The sequence below is a fragment of the Bombina bombina genome, chromosome 1, assembly GCF_027579735.1.
Source record: "Bombina bombina isolate aBomBom1 chromosome 1, aBomBom1.pri, whole genome shotgun sequence".
Taxonomy (NCBI): Eukaryota; Metazoa; Chordata; class Amphibia; order Anura; family Bombinatoridae; genus Bombina; species Bombina bombina.
Genome location: NC_069499.1, coordinates 513,775,341 through 513,800,910, shown reverse-complemented (window position 1 = coordinate 513,800,910; position 25,570 = coordinate 513,775,341). Strand labels below are relative to the sequence as shown.

Below are 25,570 nucleotides of genomic sequence, written 5' to 3'. Positions count from 1 at the left end.
AATGAGATACAGGTAGCAAAAATCACCAATGTGTGTCAAAAATGTTTTAAACGTTATATGTTTTCAAGACTTTTAGATTAGGTCATAATGGTTTAGCACATTGCTTAGGAAAGGGTTGTTTTTTTTTTTTTTATTTATTGATTATTCTGTAGTGTCCTTGAGGAAAGAGACAGAAGCATTTAATCCTTTGTTGACAAGGGTTTAGTCAAGAGAGTTTCTAAATACTTGTTGAGAATGTTAAAAGAGTGTCTGTAATTGCTCAAACATAACAGAAACAAACACGAATACACAGAATTTCTCTTAGCCCCACCCACAAACCACACAGAAACACCCACAAACCACACAGAAACACGCACAATCCTGCACACTAACCAGCCATGACCCCTCCCCTCCCAACATGGCTCCACCCACAAAATGTTGAGAAGCCCCTATCAGCCTCCTTTGTCCCTCGTTCTCAGCCACAAATGTTGTGAGGTATGAGAGACCCATCATGAAGAGATCATCACATATGTTTAAACTACATATGTACACTGTGTGAGTTTTGCTACTAGTACAATGGAATCTCAGGACTGTTTTGGATTGCACATGCACTGTAATTCCATTACAAGTTCCACATATCTGCATTTCCTTTTATATACTCATGTTATCATGTAGTTTGCAGTCTCTACATTAGTTCTAGGGAACAACAGCAAATAAATGTGTAAATTGGTGACATTATACCTCACTCTAAAACAGGTCAAATTGTGGGATGTAGTTATATGTGCATAGATGGATAAAAAAATAGCAGCATTATTTCTTTGCATTTTGTAAATCTAATACTCAATATTATTTAGGAAATGATGGTATCATGTATAATAGTGTGTGATAATATCTAGTGTGGTAACATAAACACCTACTTGCATTCAAATTTAATGGGTAAAAAAATCAACATTTAAAGAAACAGTGTATTTAAATTTGACGTGGAAACATTTTTTTAAATTTACATATTTTTTTTTTTAATGTACATTTTTGTAAAGGTTTTCTTGTTCATGGAACTGGATGCCACCAATAAGACAGATGGCCACTTGCACGCACATTTTCTCGCCCCAGAATGTCACATGATCCCATACTATGTGACCTCATTGGCACTTTAGGAGAATGTGGGCTTTAGGGGAATGTGTGTAAACTTGATCTTATAATCTATATGTATGATGAAAGTTATCACAAAGGAGATAAATTGAAATTACAGTGCATTTGTTAGAGTGGGTTGCAAAAACTGGAAAGCAATGAATACATATTTATTTAAATAGTAAAAAAAAAAAAAATATTTAAAGGGACAGTCTAGGCCAAAAAAACTTTCATGATTCAGATAGAGCATGTCATTTTAAACAATTTTCCAATTTACTTTTATCACCAATTTTGCTTTGTTCTCTTGGTATTCTTAGTTGAAAGCTTAACCTAGGAGGTTCATATGCTAATTTCTTAGACCTTGAAGCCCACCTCTTTCAGATTGCATTTTAATAGTTTTTCACCACGAGAGGGTGTTAGTTCACATATTTCATATAGATAACACTGTGCTCGTGCACGGCAGTTTGCAGAGGCTTAGATAGAAGATAATCACAGAGGTTAAAAGTATATTATTATAACTGTCTTACTTATGCAAAACTGGGAAATGGGTAATAAAGGGATTATCTATCTTTTAAAACAATAAAAATTCTGGTGTAGACTGTCCCTTTAAGTTACATTTACATGTGTCCCTGAGCCCTTCTGTTTAATTGTATGCTCTTGAAGATATATTTGCTTTGTGCTCAAGTTATTTAAAAAAAATATTATGTCATGCAGAAAGCACAGGGATTGACAAAAGCTAACTGGAAAGCTAGATATAGATTTACACTATATATGGGTCTATAAATTAGAATCTGCCTGTTGTATTTCTTGTCTAATAACTAGTTGTCACTCAAAACCACAGCTCAGCATTAGAGGTATGCATCTTTGAACTAAAATAACCCTGTCCAGTATGAACCTTTTACATTTTATGATACAGTTCTCCCCTTTTTTATTGGACTTGAACTGACATCTCATGTTATATGAAACATATTTTAGAACGTCTTGTCTTTGTAAAGTCACTCTAACATATATTTAGTTTTTGCATCTCAAATGCAGGGCTAATACAGATAATCCATTAAATATGAAGAAAGAAAATAAAATAAAAACAAACATATTACTGAAACTGAAATTTCAATGCTTGATTAGCAGTACATAAAATGTACATATCTATCAAGTTTAAAACACAGTAAATATGCAGATCTTCTAAAAGCAAGAAAACATGTGAATCATAAATTAGCAAACATGTAAATCCTAATATAGATAAATAAGATTAAAAAAAAAGCCCTGTTAGATCACTCTCTAAGGAAAGAGCAAGATAATGACAAAAGCCACAATATAATATAGTTTAGTTAAAGGGACAGTAAGCACCTTCAGATTATTACCGGTTCTAATTTGGGGCCTATTTTTTTCAATTTAGTCTTTCTAAAGTATTTGTTTTTGATTGTTCATAAGAGGAAATACTCTACTTGTTAAAGGGATGTGAAACCCACATTTTTTCTGTCATGATTCAGATAGAGCATGCAATTTTAAGCAATTTGCTAATTTACTCCTATTATCAATTTTTCTTCGTTCTCTTGGTATGCTCTGTTGAATGAGCAGCAATGAACTACAGGTTGCGGACTGAAAATATATGGGTGAGCCAATGACAATCAGTATATATATGCAGCAACCAATCTGCAGCTAGAACCTAGGTTCCTTGCTGCTCCTGAGCTTTTTCGTAGATAAACCTTTCAGCAAAGGATAACAAGAAAAGGAAGCAAATTAAATAATTGAAGTAAACTGGAACGTTGTTTAAAATTGTATTCTCTATCTGAATCATGAAAGAAAACGTTTGGGTTTCATGTCCCTTTAACTTAGAAATAATTCAATTATTGAGAGATGATACATTTAGCCACCAATCAGGAAGTGCTACCCAGGTGCTGAACCTAAAATGGGCCAGCTCCTATGCTTACTTTCCTGCTTTTTAAAATAAAGATAGCAAGAGAACGAATAAAAATTGATAATATGAGTAAATTAGAAAGTTGCTTAAACTTGCATTCTCTAAAAAAATTGTGTTATGTGTCCTTTTAAGTGATATTGTACAGGAATGTACTCACTTCTGCTGTATACTCTCACTGCAAGAAAAGTGAATACACCTATGATCACTAGCACACTAGTTATCAGATAACAACTACCAAACAATTTACTTTATACTAGCATTGTAACTTTAGCTAGCATTGTAGTCAGCAGATTAAAGCCCTGGTTGGCTTAAGTGAGGCAAAAGGTTGGCGGAGTTTGGTTTTTGAAAAACAAAAACAGTGAAAAGCATGTTTATTTGTTTTAATACCTTTATGCCGGGGGCAAGTGTTTAACATCAGAACAAATTTTACGATTTAAACACTTGCTGAAAAAACAAAATCACACAATGGTTGATGAACCTAATTCTCCTGAAAGCTACTGCACAATATCACTGCTCCCACTAACATCAAAACTCCTTGAAAAACTAGTTTACAATCGCCTAATCCACTTCCTGTCTGCCAACTCCTTGCTTGATCCCCTGCAAACCGGATTCCGCCTCCTTACCAAGGTTACTAACAATCTTCTCTCTGCTAAAAATATTGGCCACTACTCCATACTCATCTTACTCGACCTCTCAGCTGCCTTGGACACAGTTGACCACCCCCTCCTCTTACAGACCCTTAGCTCTTTTGGCCTCTGTGACACTGCTCTTTCCTGGATTCACTCTTATCTTTCTCACAGGTCTTTTTCTGTGTCATTTGCCGGCGACTCCTCCTCTCCAATGCCTCTGTCTGTTGGAGTACCTCAAGGATCTGTTCTGGGTCCTCTACTCTTCTCCATTTATACTTCTTCACTGGGTAAACTTATCAACAGTTATGGCTTCAAATATCACCTCTATGCTGATGACACCCAGATCTACCTCTCCACCCCAGCTCTCTCTCCCTTTGTCCTTTCTCATGTCAGCGACTGCTTATCTGGTATTTCTTCCTGGATGGCCTCTCACCACCTAAAGATTAACATGTGAAAGACTGAGCTCCTTCCTATCCCCCCCTAAAGCTCTATGCCGACTTGTGACTTCTCTATCCCTGTTGACGGCATCACCATTTCCCCATCGCTCCAAGTCCGCTGCCTCAGAGTTACACTTGAATCAAATCTATCCTTCGCAACTATCTACGCAACATTTCCAAGATTCAACCTTTTCTGTGCGTTAACACCACAAAGCAAATAATCCACTCCCTTGTTATTTCCCGACTTGACTACTGCAATAATCTTTCCCGCCTCTCCCCCCTTCAATCCATCCTAAATGCCTGTGCCAGGTTGATCCACCTTTCCCGTTGCTCTATATCTGCTGCACCTCTCTGCGAGTCCCTTCATTGGCTCCCAATACACAGCAGAATAAAATTCAAAATTCTCACCCTTGCATACAAAGTGCTCACCAACACCGCTCCAATCTACCTATCCTCTCTAATCAACAAGTATACTCCAGCCCTCCCACTAAGATCCAACAATGACCTGCTCCTTGCATCTGCGACTATCAACTCCTCTCATGCTAGACTGCAGAACTTCTGTCGTGCAGCACCTACCCTCTGGAACACTTTCCCTCGTGCTGTCAGGCTTTGCGCTAATCTTTCTTCCTTTAAATGCTCTCTGAAGACTTTTCTGTTCAGAGAAGCCTACCACCCAACTCAATAATATTTCTCTTACCTAACAACATTTCCCTCCTCTAACTCTGCATTAACATCTTTCTCAATCTTGCAGTCCTCATCTCCTGTTTCTCGACCTCCTACCCTTCTAGATTGTAAGTTCCCACAGGAATAGGGCCCTCGATTCCTCCTGTATGTGTTTGTAAATTCTGTCCTGTCTCTTAGTCTTAGAAGTTTTATATTTTTGTTTATTTAAATGAACTGTATCCATGGACAGTGCTGCGGAAAATTATGGTGCTTCATAAATAAAGTATAATTATAATAAAATGCAATCACGTGATTTCAAGGCCGGCTCGGATCATGGGGGACTGCCTTCAATGCTAGGCACGTGCCCCAGTCCGATTTACCATTCACTAAAAGGAGAAGGGTGCAGGACACCATATATAGTAGGACATTCCATGCCATCCTAACAGCGTTAAAGCCCAGCGCTGCTTGGACGGCATGGAACATCATAACAACGTGAAGCGGGTAAAAATGTTTGGACTTGTCTGATATGTTGTTCTATAGCAACACAACAGAAATGTATTGTAATTACAAGTTGTTTACTGTCCCTTTAAATACATCATTTCTTACAAATTAGTTGTTGATGTAAGTTACACTTTCCTTCTATCCCAAAAATTTGCTAACAAGAGGTTATTTCTATCAACTTCACAATGTTTGAATTTTTCTAAGGCATATGTGAAACTATATTAAATCATTTAATTTACCTATTATTGTATGTGTATTTGCAATATTAGATCAGTGCTTATTTTATTCCATTTAACAAACTGCTGAAAATTAAAGTTCTCCACATATATATAAAATATATAAATATTTGTCAGAATGGGGAGGGACAAGTTGAATATGTGCTTTGTAACATATACTGTATACAGTTGTATGCAAAAGTTTAGGCACCCCTGACAATTTCCATGATTTTCATTTAAAAATAATTGGGTGTTTGGATCAGCAATTTCATTTTGATCTATCAGATAACTGAAGGACACAGTAATATTTCAAAAGTGAAATAAGGTTTATTGGATTAACAGAAAATATGAAAATTCTGAAATTAAGTCTTGAACTTCATAGTCTATGAAGTTCAAGAGTTAATGGGCTCACCAAACCAATTGTGTGTTCCATTAATCAGTGCTAGGTAGTTACAGGTATTCAAATCAACAAAATGACAAGGGTGCCCAAATTTATACAACTGTCACACTTTTGTTTTGATGCATATTGCACATTTTCTGTTAATCCAATAAACCTCATTTCACTTCTGAAATATTACTGTGTCCTTCAGTTATCTGATAGATCAAAATGAAATTGCTGATCCAAACACCCAATTATTTTTAACATGTGCTATGAATTCAGCCATCATTGATCTAAGTCTTAGATCAATGATGGCTGAATTCATAGCACATGTGACTACAGAACAATATTTTAGAAGCCATAAGAGTCACATATAAATTCATGGATATTAAACAATCAAATCACATATTTCCTAAAAATGTTCAGTAGCACTAGGCCAGATCTAGGCAAGGCTGCGGGGTATTTTCTGTCTGCTGTTCTTTCCTCCAGAGGGCTCTTTTAAATTGTAGTCACCCTGAAACATATTTATAGCTCCACTTTTCCTAGGTCCACAAAAAAAACGATGGCACACGTTGTAAGGTCTGCTTTTCCCAGAGCTGCAGAAACTAGTGATAAGGGCCGCATGTAGCACTCGGGCCACAAGTTGGCTATTATCTATTTTTGACCATAGCAGTATTTAGAATAGAAATCTATCAATAATAAAATGATCTAGATTCTTACATAAGATAGCAAAGATTCATGTCTATCCTGCAGTGTCTGATTGAGAGCAGCGATGCTGGACAAATCTGCCTCACTTTTTCTAGTTTCAGAGCTGCGTGCTAACTGAGAAGCCTGTGCTTTTGATAAAAAGTCTGCTTTAGCTGACATTCATTTTTAGAGAATCTTATCTACATGTCACATGTGTACATATGACTTGTGGGTAGAGACAGATCAATTACGTAAGGTGGTCTTATCTTTTTTTTTTTTTTTTTTATCTGATCAAACTGACCATCACCTGCTGCCATTTAAGTAATATCAAGACAATATTTTTAAATAAACTGTAAACGCTTCACATTTTCATATACAATGTTTAATTATACATAGTAAAACAACTTTGCAGCACACTTTCATTATTTATTTTGCCCCGTTTTCATGTGTTAGCTCTGAAAATTGTTTTTGTTTTTTTAATTCTCAGACCATTAATGCACCCTGCTGACTTCTCAAGGCCAACCCTGCCACATATATATTTCCCTAATTGGATTTAACAGATAACAACTACAAAACAATGCATTTTATACTAGCAATATGACCATGGCTAACATTATTTGTTATAAATATGCCTCTTGTTAGTTATTGACTAACCAGATGTGTTCAACTAAATCCCAGTAGGGTATTGCTCCTATGGAGCTCACTTTTATTATGTGTTTGACTACTTTAAACACATATGCAAGCAATGGTGCAAACATAAAATGCATTATTATCTATGTCCCTTTAAATACTATAATAACCTCTATGCGTGATAGAACACATGCCAATGTCTTTGAATCAAAGTGTTTATAAGTGATTAATGACGGATTAATATGTTCTTTGTTACAGGGTGATCGTATGTGGCATTTTGCAGTATCTCTATTTCTGGTTGAATTGTATGGGAACAGCTTACTGCTGACTGCGGTCTATGGGCTAGTAGTGGCCGGCTCTGTCCTTCTTCTGGGAGCAATTATTGGAGACTGGGTGGACAAGAACCCAAGGTTGAGAGGTAATTTGTGTGTCATGGAAAATAACGTGTTCATGCTTACTGTATTACTCAATATTTATTCATTCCTTTCTAGTTAAATTAGGGTAGATCTTTGAAATACATTTAAAAATATAGGGCCAGATTACAAGTGGAGCACAAACGTTTTTGCGTTATTGTGCAAAAAAACCCACCAGATATATGTAGAAATGTTTATTTATGAATAAATAGAACATGTTCTGTTATGTGAAGAACATTTGAATCTGAAATATTCATATTTTCATGTCTGGTTAGCACACATGAGAATATTCGATCAGGTCTGCGTGAGAGTGGGGTATTAGGTTTTTTTTCCCCACTTATTTTTCTCCATTGACTTCTATGGGGGAATACGTGAACGCGCACACGATATTGTAAGCTCAGCTTTTTGCGCTAGCCGGGTTAACGCGCAAGCAAAAACACTTTACTCTCTGCTCTTAATATGAGCGCAATCGGACTTGCTTACTTCTAGCGCAATTAACTCTCCCGTGGGAGCATTAATTAGCACTCTACTTGTAATCTGACCCATAGTAAGTACATATTTTGAAATTTTTGTTTTTAACATTTTTGTTTAGGATCTTTTTTTTTTTTTAAATACAGATTGACATACCTTTTAGTTTGATTGGGAGACGGGTTTTTTTTGTTGCACTTTATGCTGTTGTAGAATTGTGACATAATTAATAGAATATATTTTCATTATTTATTTTCTCCACATTTTAACAGAATTTAGTTCTGAAAATTGAGCAATTTCTAATTCTCCAAATTTGAAATGCACCTTGCTGACTTTTGAAGAATAACTCTGCTACATATATGTCCTTAATTTACTTCATCAGATAACAGCTGCAAAATAATGCAGCTTATACAAATTTTACGATCCTGGCTAACCTTGTTGTTTGTGGACTAAAGCCCAGATTGGCCCCTCCAAGAGCTAGATTACAAATGGAGCGCAAACCCGATTGCATTTTCTCAAGTGTGCTTACCCGTCATGAAATATAAATATTTCACATTCCAATGTTCTTCACATAGCGGAAGATGTTCTATTTATTCCTAAATAAATATATATATATATATATATATATATATATATAAATTATGTGTTTTTTTAGTTAATATATGTATACTGTATATATATGAATATCTATTTATAAATACTTATAACATATTCCCCTATGTGGAGAACATTGTAATGAGAAATATTTACACTAAAAGCAAATAATAAATATTGTATTAATATGCTTTTACTTGTCTTCAGCTACTTGACTGTAAAGGGCTCCAATGCACTTATTTATATATGTATATATATATATATATATATGTATACATATGTATTTATATGTGCATATATGTCTGTAAATACATATATACACATATAAATACATATGTACACCCATATAAACATATATATATATATATATATATAAATATATATATATATATATATATGCAGTATATACACATTTACATATTTAGACATGTATATGTATATATCTCTAGGTTAAAGCCCTGAGACCTCATATCTTTGAGCCCTTATAACTTTTTATGCCTTTTTTTCCAGTGATTTTTCTTAAATGGTGTTATTATGAGTGTAACTGTATTTTGTAATGTAATTTTGATGTATTTTGTGCAACTTTTTATTTGAGCAGTTAACCAGAGCTTTGAGGTAAGACTATTCTGCCGTGTGTTAAATTCAATTGCGCTTGAGCAAACGCGTTTACTTTCCACTTGTAATATACACACGACTTCCGATGCACGCAAACAGCCACGATAAACCCAATATCGCTCGTGCACAACAATTAGCGTGACACTCGTAATCTGGCCCCTAATAAGGCAATTGGTGGGTGGAGTTTGCATATTGAAAAATAATTGCAGTAAAAAGGCTGTTTTAAAAATATTAAGACTTGGTTGAAATGTTATTCTATTGCAACATAACATAAATTACAAGGTGTTTACTGTCCCTTTAAGTGATTGTGTGTATATACTGTATCTATATGACACAACTTCAGGCTTTAAGGATCATGTTGACTTTTACATTTAGATGGGTGTTTCTCACAGCCCTGGTCATAGCTTGCGTGCAGGGAGCCAGTCTCTCTCTGCCTCATTCTATGCTACCCTCAAACAATCAGGGAGCTTGTAACATAACTCTACAGACTTTTTAGTTCTCATTAAACGTAGTAGGCCATAGTTTAACATTTAATTACGACCAGCCAGATGCCTAAATATCTGTAAAAATAAATATATATAATATGTCTGGCCAACAATTAATTCTAGTTCCTTAATCTGTACAGTGGCACAGACTTCACTGATCGTACAGAATGCCTCAGTCATCGTCTGTGGTATCCTCTTGATGTTGGTTTTTCTGTTTAAGACACAACTTTTGAGCATGTACCAAGGATGGCTGCTGGTAAGTCTTTATTTGTATATATGATATGTACTTTAAAATATATGACAATAGTATTAAATACACCAATAGGCCATTGGTTGTTATACAAGTGCAGATGACCTTATGTGATTTGCTTTACCCATATACTTTTGCTATTGACTTACATTTTGATTGGCGCAGGCTAAATCTTTCTCAGTGATAGGGGCCTATTTAACAAAGGTCTGTCGGACTTGATCCTACAGTGCGGATCAGGTCCGACAGACCTCGCTGAATGCGGAGAGCAATACACTCTCCATATTCAGCATTGCACCAGCAGCTCTTGTGAGCTGCTGGTGCAATGCCGTCCCCTGCAGATTCGCTGCCAATCGGCCACCAGCAGGGGGGTGTCAATCAACCCGATCGTACTCAATCGGGTTGAATTGCGGCGATGTCTGTCCGCCTGCTCAGAGCAGGCGGACAGGTTATAGAGCAGCGGTCTTTAGACCGCTGCTTCATAACTGGTGTTTCTTGGGAGTCTGCAGGCTCGGCAGAAACACGGGCCTTCAAGCTCCATCCGGAGCTTGATAAATGGGCCCCATAGTATCTACTTTTGAGGGTTCATAGGGAAGTAAAATGGGAATTAATTTCAGTGTGATTGTTTATGTAACCGTTGATGTTACATAGTTCTGCTCCTTTAAGATAATATTTGGTATACTTATTCATCCAATGTTCCCTCCCCCTGTATCATGTGACAGCCAATCGCAAAATGTATAAACGTATATACTGTGCACTTTTGCACATGCTCAGTTGGAGCTGTAGCCTCAGAAAATGTGCTTATAAAAAGAATGTGCACGTTTTGATAACTGAAGTATATTGGAAAGTTTTATTTTTTTTAATTTGTACTTTATCTGAATCATGAAGATTTAACTTTTGACTTTAGTGTCTCTTTAATGTTGTGTAGGTAGCAAATATCTTTTTTCTATTCACTGACCAACTTTTGTGTAGCTTTTCATACTGATGCGTTATTTCTGTTTGTTGGTAGACTACTTGCTACATTTTTGTCATCACGATAGCAAACATTGCTAATCTGGCCAGCACAGCTACTGCCATTACCATCCAGAGGGATTGGATTGTTGTGGTGGCGGGGGAAGACCGGAGCAAACTAGCAGGTAAGATGTGTTTTTTATTACCGTTCACTATAAGTGTCTTGGTAAGTAATTGGCCTTTTAAAGAGACATACAACCATGAAAAGAAATTGATCTATTGTGTGTTAATTTTGCAGTATTTCTTGCATATGCATGTGTATAACCCTTGCACAATAATTAAACACATACAGTAGATAAAAATCAGCTCAAGAGCTGCAATGCACTGCTGGGACCTAGCTGAATCAACGTAAGATTATTTTTGATTATCATTTCCTTTTAACTTCAGAGGTCAATGTAGTATTTGTTTCCTACAATCTAGTGTGATTCAACAATTAATGTATAGCTGCCGATTTTCTTTAAAAAGAAAAAGGATTTGCCTTTCATTCATTACACCCAACCACAGCTCTGTGATACGCTGCTTGATATACTCCTGTGTGTTAGATAATTCCTAGAGTTACTGCATCAATAAAGATAATTATCTTCCAGCTGTGTTTGTACAAGGGAAGTCATCAGTGCATATGCAAATCTGCAGAATCTAACAGAAGGAAAGCATACTTACGGTAAATGTACCATGCCTGCAGGCGGACAGGCGATGTTTTATCGCTCGGAGAAATGTATCATTGCACAAGAGGTTTCCTGTGCAATGCCGCCTTCTGCTTCAGGGAATGTCAATCACCACGAACAAGCGAGTTTCGGGGTGATTGATCTTGCCACTTCTTAGGTTGCGGAGTGGGAAAATAATCAGTTTTTGTTTCTTAAATATATGCAGCAGGCTCGCTTGAGCAAACCTGCTCCACATAGCCGGACAAGCTGCAAACGTAGCTTAATAAATTTGCCCCTTATCAGTCATTAACAACACAATGCCACAGAGGTTGCATTTTTTAGTGTCAGTGAAAATAATACGAGGTCAGAGTAGTTATCTATTCGCTATACTTTAGCTGTAAAGTAAAGTACAAAGCATCATAATATCTAGGCGTGGATTTAACTCATTGTAAACTCACACATTTCTGTAACAAAACAAGCAATATACAAAGTTATTGTCAAATTGGCATATTGCATATTATTAAACCAGTCATAAACTTATATAATGTTAAAGGGCGACTGTAAGTAAATATTTTCTATGCCTGTTACTAACTAACTACCCCAAATACGCTTTTTATCAATAGCATGTCATTAACATATCTCTACCATATATCAGAAATCGTGTCTGCAAATTTAATTGTTTTCCAAACCCACTCCGTGGGTATCCTTTGCTCTGTACCAATCCGTTTACAATACCTAGGTTTCAAAATGGCGCTTTAAACGCAAAGTTATTGGTTTAAGTATTTTGAACACGCAGTGCTGAAAATAGTGGGCAGGATAACGTGACATCATCGGCGAATAAAAGAAATAACTTTTAGAACGTTATGAAACTTCGTTTTGGAGAAAATATAGGTCAGTAGGTTTTAATTAATGTTTATTAACTTTAATATGTTAGTTGTTTAGCTTAAAAATTATAACAGAAAGTAATCCTTTAAATACAAATGGCCAATCTCAGCATATATTTTTCTGTGTGATTTTCAAAATTATTTTTTTCTTTCTAAACTTGTAATTGATAATGTTATTGTAAATACAGATTCTGGAGATTACAATAAAATATTAGGCACAGCAGGCAGGTTAGAGACTGCTAATGAATGTAATATGTGATATTCTTCTACTCATGGACATGAATGAGATTTTTGTATTTAGCGCTAAATGCATCACTTGATATAACTGATTCCATTTCTCGCTTTGCTTATGCAGTGGCAGTATATGCTTTTGAAAAAAGGTTATAAGTGGGATTATGTAAACACATTTCCAAAATAAATGACAATAAAATGAATATCATGGATATATATTAATATTATGTATGGGCTAAAATAATATATGTTACAGAAAGTTTCTTAAAGGGACATTGTTTTAATGTCTCTGTTCTATCTAATATAGGGTATTTAAAAAAGAAAGCTATGATTATTAATATTATGAAAATCCAGCTTTAGCCATGTTGGGGCTGAGCAAGTCAGTTTGCATTGCTTGGTTTGCAATTATTTAAATTTACAGGGCCAGATTAAATACTACATTTTCACGTATGCAAGTATTTTCAGGAAAAGCAGGCAAAATAAGTAATTACTATAATGGTACTTTTTTACTGTGCTTAATTAAACTACAGGGCATATATTATGACTTTAATAGTTGATATTATGAATATTTAAAAAAACAATACCATACTTTTATTTGAAATTCACAATATAAATTGTAATTCTTCTGACAGACATGAATGCCACAGTAAGAAGAATTGATCAGTTGACCAATATTCTGGCACCAATGGCTGTTGGGCAGATAATGACCTTTGGCTCGCCTGTCATTGGCTGTGGATTTATTGCTGGTTGGAATCTAGTGTCAATGGGTGTAGAATACTTGCTGTTGTGGAAAGTATACCAGAAAACACCAGCACTGGCTATGAAATATATTAAGAAAGATGATGACCAAGAACTGAAGCAGTTGAACATCCAAGGTAAAATATGAAATTATTTCCAAATATGCATTATAGACTTATATTTTTATTTCACATTTAAAGAATTTTCATTAAGAAAAAGTAGCTGAGGGTATTTGCATGTCTCCCAGAACTTGGTGTAAAGAAGTCATGTTGTGGTCTAGAACTCTGCTGAAGGGATATTACACAGTGAAAAACATAATGTTGCATGAAGGCAGTATTATTATTTGTTGTGTGTATTTAATTGTACCTGATTAATGAGGCATGTTTATGCAGGTGAGTATAGTAAGTTAGCATGAGCACTGTCAGTTCACACTGTTACTGTCTACTGAGCACAATGCTTTAAAAAATAGTAAAGTCATGTATTATATTGTCAAAAAGCTACTTAACATGCACCTCTGTAAAATAATATGTTAATTATAGCTAAATCATTTGAAAACTGCAAACTATGTGCATCACACCATTGTGTTGAAGGCACTTCATGATTGTATGACACTCAAGTTACAGAAATTTAGATTCTGCATGAAATCTCCTTTAAACATTCTATTTAGAATTGTGCAATGATATGTTTGTGTTGTGTGCACATCCCATGTCCTGGGCAGCATAATCAGAATAAACTGCGTACAAATGTATTTAGTAATAGCTACTTAAGATAGTATTGAGATTTATTTATTTTTACAGTTATTGACACCTCCTCAAATAACAATGAGAAGCCACCAGAAGATGCTTTTCTTATGGGAAATAAGGCTATTGCTGTCATAGAACCGCCTAAGGAGTCTAGCTGTGGAGAGAAGATTTCAGAGCCATTTCGCACTTTCAGGGATGGATGGGTTGCATATTACAACCAATCTATATTTTGGGCCGGGATGGGTCTTGCTTTTCTCTACATGACCGTCCTTGGCTTTGATTGTATCACAACTGGATATGCCTACACCCAGGGCCTTAGTGGTTCAGTTCTCAGTATTCTGATGGGAGCTTCTGCTATTTCTGGTATTATGGGAACCGTGGCCTTCACCTGGCTAAGAAAGAAATGTGGCTTGATTCGTACAGGATTCATCTCAGGAATAGCTCAACTGAGCAGCCTTATTTTCTGCGTAGTCTCAGTCTTCATGCCTGGAAGTCCATTGGATCTGACAGTTTCCCCATTTGATGATATTGGCACACGTTTCCTGGAAGGAGAACCTTTACCCACCATGTCTCCTGAAGTGTACTTGACCACCAACATGCAAAATTTGACAGTTAACTCCACCTCACTATTAAATGATTCTGATGTTTCCACTTCTGTTCCTTTGATTTCTGTCAGTTTTTTATTTGCTGGGGTCATCGCAGCCAGGGTTGGTAAGTGACATCTCACATTTTGGCGATCAGAATTTTAGCCATATTTCAGGGTCAATGTATTAGTTATATAATTATTTATGTGTGTAATTTGTGCATGAATAAGGGTTTGACATAGCCATGTCACCATATTGTAGTGACAACACAAGAATTCACTTTTTAAAGATGCATTTGCCCCATGTGGCTACTAAATTGTCGTTCTAATGTCGCCTGGGAACTATTAATTCCCAGCATCCAACCACCTCACATTGCAGATTAGTGTGTAGTTGAAACTGCATGCTTAGTATTGTTGTTCCCAGGTGCTATTAATTTTAATGCTAGATGCCACAATACACAGCACGGCTTTGAAACAAATTCTAACTTGTGGATTAAAGGGCTGTAAGGTGGTACAACTTTGGGGCAATAACCAGTTGTCAGAATTGGGAAATTTTAAATTTCCAGTCATATAAGAAAAGCTGGCAAAATAAGTAATACATTAGTAATAAAAGTTAATTGTAAATTTGTTTTTACTACCCATAATTTAACCTTTTATATTACAATCTCACAGTGTTTTTATTTTAGCATGGTAATTGCTGCTATTTCATATACACTATAGCATGTAGCTTTCAGTATAAACCCCTTAAAGCTCTGTGGTGTCTCCAAAATGTTTTGAATTAAAATGTATAACATGCCATGGCTAAATGAATAGGTCAGAGGTAATGAGGTGTCATCTTTTCAAAGATGTAACATACACCTCTTATTAAATTATCTTTTTTTCTGTATTCTCAAAAAAAGTCCATAGCATAGCAGCACTTTACATTCCCTGCTAAAGCTCACTTCTGATATCGGCATCCTATTAGCTGTGGATACACACATTGTTATTATTATTTCATATTTCTTATTCCTTATTTGTACATCACTCTCATATTTCACAGCCTTTTGACAATAGGTGCACGAGTAATATTTAGAAATAAGAAAATTGCTCAGACTATACAGGTGTAGAAGATCCTGCCGGATAGTTATGGTATAATATAAACCTGTGCTCTAGGTGTCCTACAGCAGTGTTTTTATCCTTTTTACAGCAAGTGCCGCTACAGACATACATTTTTTCCCTTAGTACCCCAAATCACAACACTTAAATACAATGAGGTCTATTTAACAAATGTCTGTCGGACCTGATCCGTATTCAGCATTGCACCAGCAGCTCACAAGAGCTGCTGGTGCAACGCCGCCCCCTGCAGACTCGTGGCCAATAGGCCGGCAGCAGGGGGGTGTCAATCAACCCAATCGTACTCGATCGGGTTGAATTGTGGCGATTCCTGTCCACCTCATCAGACCGCTGCTTCATAACTGGTGTTTCTGGCGAGCCAACTCGGGTCCTCAAGCTCCGTACACAGCTTGATAGATAGGCCCCAATATGTCTACCACAGAATAAGGTTAAAAACATAACGAAAGGGCTGGCTACTGAGTGCCACTTACTAAATCTCCTGGTACCCCCATGGTGTATGTAACCACACACAAGTTGAGAAACTAGGTCCTACCTTACAAGTGTGTTTGCAAGCCTACATACTATTACAAGCTTACCTGCAAGAATCCAATGCATGTACCTTAGTAAGTGTCTGGTGCAAGTGTTTAAACTGAGACAAAAGAGCTTCTATAGCATTTGCTATTTAAAAAGTAGGGTTTATTTATAGTAATTTTTATGTCACTATTAAAATCAATTAATTGTATAATTCATTCAAAATGTACTATTTTATATGAATTGTGTCTCTCTTTTTTAAGGTCTTTGGTCGTTTGATCTGACAGTTACGCAGCTCATCCAAGAAAATGTGATTGAATCGGAGAGAGGCATTATAAATGGCGTTCAGAACTCTATGAACTATCTACTTGATCTCCTGCATTTTATTATGGTTATCTTAGGTCCTAACCCAGAGGCCTTTGGTTTGCTTGTGATTATTTCTGTTTCCTTTGTTGCCATTGGTCATATCATGTATTTTCGATATGCTTACACTCATCTCGGAAAAAAACTCTTTGCTTGTTGTTCTCCTGAACACAAAACGGTGCCCACTGAGCCCCCACAAGGAGACTCCTCTGTTGTTTAATTGAGTCTTACTTTTAGTTATCATTTAATACTTTTATGTTTTGCAAAAGTGTTTTGCTAGAGTTGTTACAATGTACAAGAGTAAAACAAAAATAGAGACCTTGGAAAAATTGGCAATTCATAGAATAGATCATCTGCAACCATAAAAGCCACAGTTCTTGCGAGATCATTGTTGCCCATTTTATGGAACAATAGTTATTCTAATTAGATTTTTTTTCATTATATTGTTAATCAAGTAATGGAAAATCATGCTGCATAGTCTTAATTATGGGTATATGATCAAGGCTTGCAGAGTTCAATTTATTCGCATATAAAACAAAAATTCTTGAACATTGAAAAAAAGAGGGATATTGTTTGATAACTAATGTAACGGACACTATTCTTTTCTGGAAAAATAACATGGGTTTAAAGCGTTCGACTGGATCTAGACGTAGTCTTGAAGGTCATATGATGCCATTTGTTTTAAGTAGCAATAGATTCTGTGATCAAGACTTGATAAACATTCAGATATTGATATTCAGATACCAATTAGTGATCCTAAATAGTTTTATTTAAAACAACAAACAATTAGTAATTGAGTAAGCCCATATAATAAGGTTTCACATAAATGTAATTCCAGTTTGTTTTGTGGTTAGTTCTCTAAGTAAGATAATTTTTTGTATTATTAAAATATTCAAAGCCTTATCTATTGTAGTGCTAAGTATTATGATAGTTTCAAGTAGAAAAAAACTGTATAATGCATGTACCATGTAGAAGTGAATGTATTAAGCTATAATCATGGCACAAAGACTGGTAATCATTTACCTTTAGCGCAATGAGACATATTTTTCATTTCATCGCCAAGACACATGTTCAAAGCTGCTTGCTACAATTTGGGACTTTATTCCAGATACTTGTGTTTGTGAATTGTGCATCATGCACTGTATTTCGATTCATTAATATAAAGCCAGATAAAATAAAGTATTTTAACAGGAAAAGCAATATATGATTAATAGATTTAAAATAAAGCTTAAGAAATAAACTGAAAACAATTTAAACCTACACATATGATCTAATAAAAATATATGCCATATATATAAATATATTGTTACATCAATTGCGAGGTGCTAGCACTTTTATAAAGTAACGTTTATGACAAGCACCTGTACGTGCAGCCTCCTGGGTGAGTGAATACACGGTGCTCACTTATAAGCTCAGTTATAGACAGAGGTAACAGCTATGTACACACTGTTAATCAGCTTTATTTATCTGGACTATTTCAAAGATTCTAGTCATATCTACCTGGTAATGCTTTACAAATTTCTGTAGATTTCAAACACGACAACATATTTAAAAAAAGCTAAGGTCTATTTTATCTTGAACTGTTTGGACAGTGTTGTATGTCAGTGATTAAATTTGTCATGGCTTTGAAAAACTGCTTCTTGGAACTTCAAAACGATTCTAATTGTTGAGCATAAAATGAAGGTGGGGTATTTTAAATAGCAGCATATATCTGATAAATAGTGTGAAGTTATTGTTTGCTAAGCATTATAATGGCAATTACAAACTCATTGCATGCAATTAACTACCAGCTCAATAATAAATTGTAATATAATTGTTTGCTTTGGTAGTTGAAAGTGATTTCATGCAGTATGACTATCTTTATTAGTATTTTATCTTATGACTGCTTTGAACCTTGTATTGAGGAGAGTTTGGTAACCTATCCCACCTTAGTAACGTTATTGAGGGGTTCACAAGATTAGTAGCAGAGCTTCATCAGCATTATCTGCCATTGGTGGCAGTTCATTTAGAGCTGCAACAAGCTTTATTGACAACTTTGAATTCCCCATATTACAATATGCTATATATATATATACATAATGTGTAATAACTACATAGCTGGTCTTTACCAGGAAAAACTTCAGGTAAGCTATATTTACTTGCATTTTGCAAATATTTTGTAAAGTGCACTTTTTTATATTACAGAATGTTTAATTTTACTTAATGTCAGAATATACCCAGGACTTTACAGGGGTGAAAAAGTCCAATGCACATGGAAATATCAGGACTCCACACAATTCTTTGAAAATAAAATTCTATGCACTTTCTCTGGGTTAACTGCAGTAATGATTGTACAAGCACTTTTTTACTGGTATACTTTCTATATATTTGTATGTTTTCTATCCTGTGTGTTATAATACCAAATATTCTCATCCTTTCTCTGTTTACAATGTTTAATAAAAATCACATGCCGTCATCCATTTGCATGATGTGTTTTTATGTCATTCTCTACAAAGCTGATAATGTAGGAATTAAAGGAACTCGCAACACCTGCCAATTGCAAGTCATTTTTGTTGTCACAGAATAACATTTCAACCATGTCAAATTAAAGGGCCATGATACCCACATTTTTTCTTTCATGATTTAGAAAGAGAATGCATTTTTAAACATCTTTCTAATTTACTTCTATTATCTAATTTGTTTTATTCTCTTGATATTCTTTGCTGAAAAGCATATCTAGATATGCTCAGTAGCTGCTGATTGGTTGCTGCACATAGAAGTCTCATGTGATTGGCTCACCAATGTGCATTGCTTTTTTCTTCAAATAAGGATATCTCAAAAATGAAGCAAAATAAATAATAGAAATAAATTGTAATGTTGTTTAAATTTGTATGTTCTATCTGAATCATGAAAGAAAGATTTTGGGTTTAGTGGCCCTTTAACATCTTGTTTGCTGCAATTATTTGTCATTAGCCAAACTGCACCCACCACTTGCCAATCTAGGTTTATTACTGGAGAGGCAAGGCTAGCCATGGTCATTATGTTAGTATAACATACATTGGTTTGCAGTTTTTATCTGCTGAAGCCAATTAGGGGAAGATATGTAGCCTTGAGATGTCTGCAGTGTTTCCAGTGCTGAGGTTTAGAAAATTCACACATTTCACAGCTAAAATAAATAACAAAAGTATAATGCAAAATTGTTTTACTACAGATACCATTTTATTTTAAAATCAGAAGATGTTTACTGTTCCTTTAAATAAGCACTGTTATAATTATGTGTGACCGAATACAAAGAAAAGGGTCATGTTTAATCAAATCAAATTTAACCCCTTAAGGACAAGGCTATTTTTTAATTTCTTCTTGCCCTTAAGGACCAGGGCTATTTTTACATGCCTGCAGTGTTTGTGTTTAGCTGTAATTTTCCTCTTACTCATTTACTGTACCCACACATATTATATACCAATTTTCTCGCCATTAAATGGATTTTCTAAAGATACCATTATTTTTATCATATCTTATAATTTACTATAAAAAAATATAAAATATGATGAAAAAATGGAAATAAACACACTTTTTCTAACTTTGACCCCCAAAATCTGTTACACATCTACAACCACCAAAAAACAACCATGCTAAATAGTTTCTAAATTTTGTCCTGAGTTAGAAATACCCAATGTTTACATGTTCTTTGCTTTTTTTGCAAGTTATAAGGCAATAAACACAAGTAGCACTTTGCTATTTCTAAATCATTTTTTTCAAAATTAGCGATAGTTACATTGGGACACTGATATCTGTCAGGAATCCCTCAATATCCCTTGACATGTATATATTTTTTTTAGTAGACAACCCAAAGTATTGATCTAGGCCCACTTTGGTATATTGCATGCCACCATTTCACCGCCAAATGCGATCAAATAAAAAAAATCGTTCACTTTTTCACAAACTTTAGGTTTCTCACTGAAATGATGTACAAACAGCTTGTGCAATTATGGCACACATGGTTGTAAATGCTTCTCTAGGATCCACTTTGTTCAGAAATAGCAGACATTTATGGCTTTGGCATTACTTTTTGGTAATTAGGCCACTAAATGCCGCTGCGCACCACATTTGTATTATTCCCAGCAGTGAATGGGTTAATTAGGTAGCTTGTAGGGTTAATTTTAGTGCAGTGCAGTAGACAACCCAAAGTTTTGATCTAGGCCCATTTTGGTATATTTCATGCCACCATTTCACCGCCAAATGGGATCAAATAAAAAAAATAGTTAACTTTTTCACTAACTTTAGGTTTCTCACTGAAATGATTTACAAACAGCTTGTGCAATTATGGTACAAATGGTTGTAAATGCTTCTCTGGGATCCCCTTTGTTCAGAAATAGCAGACATATATGGCTTTAGCATTGCTTTTTGGTAATTAGAAGGCCGTTAAAATGCGCTGCGCACCACACTTGTATTATGCCCAGCAGTGACGGGGTTAATTAGGGAGCTTGTAGGGAGCTTGAAGGGTTAATTTTAGCTTTAGTGTAGAGATCAGCCTCCCACCTGACACATCCCACCCCCTGATCCCTCCCAAAAAGCTCTCTTCCTTCCCCCATCCCACAAATGTCCCCGCCATCTTAAGTACTGACAGAAAGTCTGCCAGTATATAAAAAAAAGTTTGTGTTTTTTTTTAACATTTTATTTTTAAATTATATATTTTCTGCAGTGTAGGATCCCCCCTTACCACCAAACCTCCCTGATCCCTTCCAAACAGCTCTCTAAACCTCCCCCCTCTCACTATTGGGCGCCATTTTGGGTACTGGCAGCTGCCTGCCAGTACCCACTTTTCAAAATAATGTGCATTTTTTAATATAAAAATGTATTTTTCTGTAGTGTAGCTGCCCCCTCAATACTCCCCTCTCCCAGATCCCTTTTTGAAAAGATAATTTTCCCCCCTCTCCCACCCCCACCACTCGCTACACCAAGACCCCAATCAATGCACATATTAGTACGCACATATTGGCACGCACCGGGGACTGATCCGATACTGCTGGCCGGAAGTGATCCAGCGATGGGCGCCCACCCGCCTCCCTGCAGCTGCTCCCACCAACGATCGGCACCATCGCTGGCCGATGCAGAGAGGGCCACAGAGTGGCTCTCTCTGCATCAGTGTTTGAAAAAAGGTATTGCAGTGATGCCTCAATATTGAGGCATCACGGCAATACCTTGAAAGCGGCTTTAAACCCCTAACGACGTACAGGGTACGTCGTTGGTCTTTAAAGACCAGTTTATGTTTGACGTACCCTGTACGACGTGTCTCGCTAAGGGGTTAAAGGGACATGAAACCCAAAATTTTTCTTTCATGATTAAGGTAGAACATAGAATTTTCAACAACTTTCAAATTTCTATTTTTTAATTTTCTTCCTTCTCTTTTTATCATTTGCTGAAAGGAAAGCTCAGGAGCAGAAAAGACCCTAGGTTCTAGCTGCTGATTGATGGATGCATATAAATACTGATTGTTATTAGCTCACCCATGTGTTCAGTTAGAAACCAGTAGTGCATTGCTGCTCCTTCAACAAAGCATACCAAGAGAATGAAATAAATTTGATAATAGAAGTAAGCTGGAAAGTTGTTAAAAATTGTATGTTCTACCTAAATCATGAAGAAAAAAAAATTGGGTTTCATGTCCCTTTAAATCACACTTCTAGATTACTTCTAATGGTGCTGATAGTTAACACACAGAGAGGGAGAGGATGGAGAGTGAGAGAGAGGGAGGGGCGGGAGCGATGGGAGAAAGAGGGAGGGAAAGAGAGAGAAATAGGGGAGGGAGAGAGAGAGGGGAAATAAAGAGAGGGAGAGAGAGGAAGGGGAGGGAAAAAGAGAAATAGGGGTTGGAGAGAGGGGAGGGGGGAGAGGGGAGTAAGAAGGTAGGGAAGGAGAGGGGAGGGAGAGAGAAAGAGGAGGGATATAGAGTGAGGGAGAAGATGGAGAGAGAGGGGAGAAAGAGGGAGGGAAATAGAGAGAGGGGGGATGAAGAGAGTGAGAGAGGCTGCTGGTGCAACGCTGCCCCCTGCAGACTCGCGGCCAATCGGCTGCCAGCAGGGAGGTGTCAATCAACCCGATCGTACTCAATCGGGTTGAATTCCGGCGATGTTTGCCTGCTCAGAGCAGGCGGACAGGTTATGGAGCAGCTGTCTTTGTGACCGCTGCTTCATAACTGCTGTTTCTGGCGAGTCTGCAGGCTCGCCAGAAACACGGGGCATCAAGCTCCATTTGTAGCTTGATAGATAGGCCCCATAGAGGGTGTAAAGAGAGACACAGAGGGATTGAGAAAATAGGAAGGGAGGGATAAGAGATATAAAAAAGGGAGGAAGAGAGACACAGAAGGTGGGGGAAGAAAAGTCACAAAGGGTGGAGAAAGACACAAGGGGGGAAGGTGATGTACAATAATTATAATATAATATATGTGAAAGTATTCACTCTTCCTTTAGTGTGGGAGATGAAACGTTATAGCAGGTAGATTGAAACATAGGGAGACCACTCTTGGGTCTTGAATGTTGAACCTCCTTTTACTTTTCATCTAACATCATTTGGGAAAAGGAGTGTATGGCTAACCTGCTTTTCTGAGTATAGCTAAGTGAGAAATTATTGTTTTCTGCTACCTTTTGTAAAGCACATTATGACAATGTATTCTATATACACACTTATACAATTTTTTTTTTTAATTAGGCTTTGGGTAATCTGATATATGAATAGGTGCATACATTGGTAGTTGCTGTGTACATAAGCGGTTGGAACCTCATTGTTCTCATTTAAAATCCTTACGTAAATATAAGATCACCTTTGGATATAACTAATCTTAGATATTGAAACAGAGGGCATCTTTTAGCTAGAATAATGTAGTGGACACCCTTGGACCCTAGTTAAGCTACTGTAGTATCTAAATATGAAGTCCACGCACTAGAATCTCAATGACACATAGGCCTCTAGTTATCAAGCCGTCAACCTCAAATACGCTGGAATTCTGCAGCGTATTTGTGGCGAGGCTGATTCGCCTAAGTTATTAAGCCCTACACACCGGCAAAAGTAGAATATAGTGACGTAAGCTTCGATCCGCCGGACTCAGTCCGACACAGATCGATTCTTACGTCACTCCAGATGTTCCGAACGCAAGTTCGGCACAATCTGACTACTTTTGGGAGTTATCTTTGGGTAATATGATATATGAATAGGTGCATACATTGGTAGTTGCTGTGTACATAAGCAGTTGGAGCCTCATTGTTCTCATTTAAAATCCTTACGTAAATATAAGATCACCTTTAGATATAACTAATCTTAGATATTGAAACAGAGGGCATTTTTTAGCTAGAATAATGTGGTGGACACAATTGGACCCTAGTTAAGCTACTGTAATATCTAAATATGAAGTCCACGCACTAGAATCTCAATGACACATAGGCCTCTAGTTATCAAGCCGTCAACCTCAAATACGCTGGAATTCCGCAGCGTATTTGTGGCGAGGCTGATTCGCCTAAGTTATTAAGCCCTACACACTGGCAAAAGTAGAATATAGTGACGTAAGCTTCGATCAGCCGGACTCAGTCCGACACAGATCGATTCTTATGTCACTCCAGATGTTCCGAACGCAAGTTCGGCACAATCTGACTACTTTTGGGAGTTATCAAAAAACTAGCAGGTACGCTCGGCACTTTTCCGGCCCAGCGTACCTGGTTTTCAATCCGCCGCCCTGGAGGTGGTGGATCCCATAGAAATCAATGGGAGTCTGACCATAGCGAAAGTTCATGTTCGCTGCTGCCCGACATCCCATTGATTCCTATGGGAAGTGTGTACACCTAACACCCTAACATGTACCCCGAGTCTAAGCACCCCTAATCTGCCCCCCTACACCGCCGCAACTATAATAAATATATTAACCCCTAAACTGCCGCTCCCGGACCCGCCGCACCTATAATAAATATGTTAACCCCTAAAGTGCCGCTCCCGGACCCCCCCGCCACCTACATAATACCTATAAACCCCTATCCTGCCCCCCTATACCGCCCCCACCTATAATAAATTTATTAACCCCTATCCTGCGGATCCCGGACCCCGCCGCAACTAAATAAATTGTTTAACCCCTAAACCGCCGCTCCCGGACCCCGCCGCCACCTATATTAAACTTATTAACCCCTAATCTGCCCCCCCCACACCGTCGCCACCTATAATAAATTTATTAACCCCTATCCTGCCCCCCCTACACCAGCCGCAACCTATAATAAAATTATTAACCCCTAAACCTAAGTCTAACACTAACCCTCACATCCCCCTATCTTAAATATTAATTAAATAAATTAAATAAATATAACTCTTATTAAATTAATTATTCCTATTTAAAACTAAATACTTACCTATAAAATAAACCCTAATATAGCTACAATATTACTAATAATTATATTGTAGCTATTTTAGGATTTATTTTTATTTTACATGAAAATTTAAATTTATTTTAACTAGGTACAATAGCTATTAAATAGTTATTAACTATTTAATAGCTACCTAGATAAAATAAAGTCAAATTTACCTGTAAAATAAAAACTAACCTAAGTTTCAATTACACCTAACACTACACTATCATTAAATAAATTATTCCTATTTAAAACTAAATACTTACCTGTAAAATAAACCCTGACATAGCTACAATGTAATTAGTAATTACATTGTAGCTATCTTAGGATTTATATTTATTTTACAGGTAACTTTGTATTTATTTTAACTAGGTACAATAGCTATTAAATAGTTATTAACTA

At 36.5% G+C, this 25,570-nt stretch overlaps 1 protein-coding gene across 1 annotated transcript in view; it reads left to right on the top strand.

The window, feature by feature from the left end:
- SLC40A1 (solute carrier family 40 member 1) overlaps window positions 1-19,263 on the top strand; it is a 30,564-nt gene extending 11,301 nt beyond the window's left edge. Inside the window, exons 3-8 of the mRNA XM_053698602.1 lie at window positions 7,425-7,584; window positions 9,882-9,997; window positions 10,998-11,124; window positions 13,391-13,633; window positions 14,294-14,950; window positions 16,709-19,263. Of these exons, the coding sequence (XP_053554577.1) occupies window positions 7,425-7,584; window positions 9,882-9,997; window positions 10,998-11,124; window positions 13,391-13,633; window positions 14,294-14,950; window positions 16,709-17,028 (1,623 nt within the window). The 3' untranslated portion in view covers window positions 17,029-19,263. The remainder of the gene's footprint in view (window positions 1-7,424; window positions 7,585-9,881; window positions 9,998-10,997; window positions 11,125-13,390; window positions 13,634-14,293; window positions 14,951-16,708) is intronic.
- Window positions 19,264-25,570: the final 6,307 nt, after the last annotated feature.